The 4,319-nt window shown below is 36.1% G+C and overlaps 1 protein-coding gene across 1 annotated transcript; it reads right to left on the bottom strand.

The window, feature by feature from the left end:
• Window positions 1–2,085: 2,085 nt before the first annotated feature.
• On the bottom strand, window positions 2,086–2,489 carry LOC107575771 (fucolectin-1-like; the record flags this gene model as incomplete). Its single annotated transcript, XM_016262102.1, has 2 exons — window positions 2,353–2,489; window positions 2,086–2,243 (listed from the first exon to the last, which is right to left on the bottom strand). Coding segments are annotated over exons 1-2 (295 nt in total), but the record flags the coding sequence as incomplete, so codon positions are not given.
• Window positions 2,490–4,319: the final 1,830 nt, after the last annotated feature.

Below are 4,319 nucleotides of genomic sequence, written 5' to 3'. Positions count from 1 at the left end.
ATAACTGACACGTCACATAATTTTACACCTACATAATTTTTATGATAGCAGCAACTGTAAATCAAATGTAAGCTAGCTAATACAGCCCTAATTGCTAATTCAAATGAGTTCATGTATAGGCCTATTCCTCTTACTTTTCCTCTTACTTTTCTGTTTTTAATTTAGTGATTTTAACTTTTAATTTAGTGTTTTGAATGCTTCAAAAAACTATTTTAGATTGTGATGTTTTAATGTTCTACTAAAAACCATACAAGGTACAGCTGTCATAAAACCTGAGAGAAAGGCTGCATGGCTAGAAACTGCTGATCAACTGAATGCACAAGTAGCAACTATCTTAAAATGTGTTTAATATATATATATATATATAACAATGTCATTAAATCTTGAGCACAATACATTAAACTCAGTTGGTTGTAGCCTATATTTTTATTAATTTGATTTATTATTTACGTTGCATTTTCCATATACTTTTATCTTTGGGCTGATAATAAAGTCAAATAATTGTATGTGAGAGAGTCAGTGGTAATATCATTGCGTTCCTATTGGTCCGTGTTAGAGGAGCTCAGCTTAGCCGGACCAGGTTAGTTTTCCAGCATAAGTCGCCACAGTGACTGAGCTTGAGCTATGGTAAATTTGCTTTCTGAAATCAAATCAACTGACAATAAGTCAGACTAACTGAAATAAGCCTGGCTTTTTGGTAAACTTGTTTTATGAAACAGGCCCTAGGACTAAATCATTTGTCTTGGAGATGCTTAACTGCAGCCATAAGGAGGTGCTGTAGACCTACTTCAGATTAGCATTAGCCTGTTGTCATGTGAGAGCATTCTGTCCAATTGTTTGGTACTTAAATGTGTCTTTTGTATAAGGTGATTTTCTCAATGGTCTTTGCAAATTTTTAATTGTTAAATTAAATGTTAATAATCAAAGCATGTCTAATTAAATAAAATCGTGAATATTATATGATTAATTAAATGTTTACAAACTATACAATTTACAAAATAGTGAAAATGTTACAATTTATTAAAAGTTTAACAAAAGATACATTTTAGGGCCTTATGAAATCTGTTTTGTTGTTTCCCCGAATTTTTTTTACCAAAACCTGTGTTTTGCATTTTAACTTGTATAATGAGATGCTGAAAACACCAGTGAACTCACGTGTGTTTGAGTTTGTGTAGTAAATGAAACCGTGTCATTCATTCACTCATTTCGTATTAACAGACAAAATGAATGAATAGCGTGATTTGATCCATTTGTACAGCCCTGCGTTTGATTTATTTATCCCAAATTTCACAAATTCCATGACATTTCATTCGTGTTACATTCAGTTCCTTTTTTATGACAGAATTGTACTTTGCAAAATCAGATGCTCCAATTCAGGTTTTATAGGAATTTTATGTGATCTTACTCTCACCTTTTCCAGGATGATTTCTCTCATTGTCTGGTCAGTCAGATCAGCTTTGGAGTTCAACATCATCTTTACAATTGATATTTTTAAAACAGGACCTAATCAAACAAGCATTATCAAACATCCATATAAATACATAAAAACACAAATAGTTTGGACCCCAGACAAAGACACATTATTAGTTGGGTTTGAGTTCATTAAAGTATATTAGTGCTGCCATAGCAATATGAAAATATAATTATTAGTTATATAATCTAATATGTGACCTTAGACCCCAAAACTGGTCTTTATATTTGTAGCAATAGCCAACAATACACTGTATGGGTCAAAATTATCAATTTTTTTATGCCAAAAAACATTAGGTAAAGATCATATTCCATGAAGATATTTTGTAAATTTCCTACCATAAATATATCAAAACTTAATTTTTGATTAGTAATATGCATTGCTAAGAACTTCATTTGGACAACTTTAAAGATGATTTTCTCAATATTTAGATTTTTTTTGCACCCTCAGATTCCAGATTTTCATATAGTTGTATCTCGCCCAAATATTGTCCGATCCTAACACACCATACATCAATGGAAAGCTTATTTATTCAGCTTTCAGATTTTAAATTGTCCCTTACGACTGGTTTTGTGTTCCAGGGTCACATTAAAACTAATAATTTTTGTCATTACAATCGATGGCTACAGATATACCTTTTCCAAAAACCTCCACCTCACACAGAGTGAGTATCTTCATGTCTCCAGGAATGATCAGATTCACGTAACGTCCCTCCATCCCAGCGCATGAGTAGCCGTAAGAGCCTCCTGGAATAGCAGGAATAACAGCACATCTACAGGCAGAGAGAAACAGGTGAGGTATATAAAAATGCTGTCATATCTGCATCAATCCTTCACATTTGTGCAGGATCTCTCATGATCTTCCAGCCACAAGTTTCTCACATGGGATTGTTGTTGCCATTGTTCTTCAAAGAGTTCCCAATGCGAATCTCCGCTCCATTTATTCGTTCTACACAACAGTCGTTTCTGTTGGTGACCACCACTCTACTAACACTGTACACAGATCCAGCATCCACCATGGGTAATTAAAACTCTTATAAACTCCTTGATTTCACTTAAGCAACTTTAAATATAATATGCATGCACAAACTATAGTAAAATGTATTTACATCACTTGACAGAAAGGTTTTTGCAGGTTTTAATAAAATGTAAATTAATAACAGTCATAATAAGCATATTTCCAGTCCGTTCCTCAGGCTTGCACAGTATCGTCAACTCACTCATCAGAATCTTCGGTAATCCTCTGCAAACTTTGGCAGTTGGTTGAACCGGCTCATTCGGTTCTTTTTGAGTTGAATGTGCCACTTCGGCTGTGCGTTCTGCGTCATCAACCCGGAACTAAAGTTCGATTCAGTTCGATTTGTGAACGGGCTCAACTGGTTAATTCCTGAGAACCGGCTCAAAAGAAAGTTTCTCTCTGTTAACTTTCATTTTAGACATAACCAACTGTGTTTATATGTAAACATTGTGTGTTTTGACAGTATTAGACGCAAAATCAATCAGACGCGAGAGACAACTTAATCTAGTAATCAGGCAGGCACAGTTTTAGTGTGCGGTGTGTGCGCGCTTCATGTGTTCGTGCTCAGAAAAAAACGCATGCTAGAACAGCACATTAATTAAATGTTAAACCGCCAAGGCTTTAATGCATATGTAAATAATGTACTTTTGTGATTGCACATAAGTGCAGTGTCCCACGAGTGTAACTCTACCGCTGAGTTAAAGGGGTCATATGATGCCATTAAAATTTTTCCTTTCTCTTTGGGGTGTTACAAGCTCTTGGTGCATAAAGAAGATGTGTAAAGTTGCAAAGACTAAAGTCTCAAATCCAAAGAGATATTCTTTATAAAAGTTCAGAGTCAGCCACACCTACCTAAAACGGCTCGTTCTAACACGCCCCAACATGTCTACATCACTATGTGGGAAGATTTGCATAATGCTGCCCGAATGTTCATGCAAAGAAAGAAGGCGTAACTTTTATTCTCGCTGTAGTATTGTTGCTGCCGCCGCCATGTCGTGAAGACGCTGTGTGTTTCATTGTGAAAGCGAAACTACTTTGTTTGGTCTTCCAAAAGAGGACGATATCCGCTTCGTCATGCCTGGAGCTGATCCGTGCTGGTCGCTGAGGAAATACTTCAACTTCGCGCTGTGGATCGCCGGATCGGCTTTCACCGTGGATGAAGTGGAGTCCAGCCCATACATGATGTTTACAATTGAAGCCAGTTTAGTCACAGAAATTAGGACTTTTTATCTTGCAATCACAACTTTTTCTCACTTGACTTTTTTTAAAATATGAATTCTGAGTTTATATCTCACAATTCTTACTGTGTATGTCACATTGTACAGTATATTGAGACGAAGGTGCCAGAACTGTATTGCACGTGTGCTACAGTGGTACATTTATTCATATATGTCGCACTGTACAGCCCTGACATTGCTTTATAACAGGTTTAGAGAAAGCTAGAGAAGACAACAACACAAACCTTTCAAATAGTAACAATGGTTTTACTTTGAATAAAACTATTCAAACACACGAGTGACACACAGAGAGAGATCAGGGGGAAAGAGAGATTGAAAAGGAAAATGGAAGTAAAGGTGCAGTTCAAAAGATAACCTTTAATTACATTGCATGGCCCCAGCCTATATGAATTTAAACCTTTTTTATGTGATAGTGATGGCCATACAAAAAATAGGGTTGTCCATGTTTTCAACATTTCTTGTGGGTGCATGGGATGGTCTAAATGAGTGTGAGATTTCCATGCCTGAAATTTTGTCCCAGTCCGGCCCTGTCTATAGCAGTGACTTACCTATCAACTGCCCGTTGACATCAAGTTCACAAATACTAAGGCTCC

Source organism: Sinocyclocheilus grahami, unplaced genomic scaffold (assembly GCF_001515645.1).
Source record: "Sinocyclocheilus grahami isolate Dianchi unplaced genomic scaffold, SAMN03320097.WGS_v1.1 scaffold2879.1, whole genome shotgun sequence".
NCBI classification, from domain to species: domain Eukaryota; kingdom Metazoa; phylum Chordata; class Actinopteri; order Cypriniformes; family Cyprinidae; genus Sinocyclocheilus; species Sinocyclocheilus grahami.
Note: the sequence above shows the minus strand (reverse complement) of the source record. Positions and strands in the feature narration are given on the sequence as shown.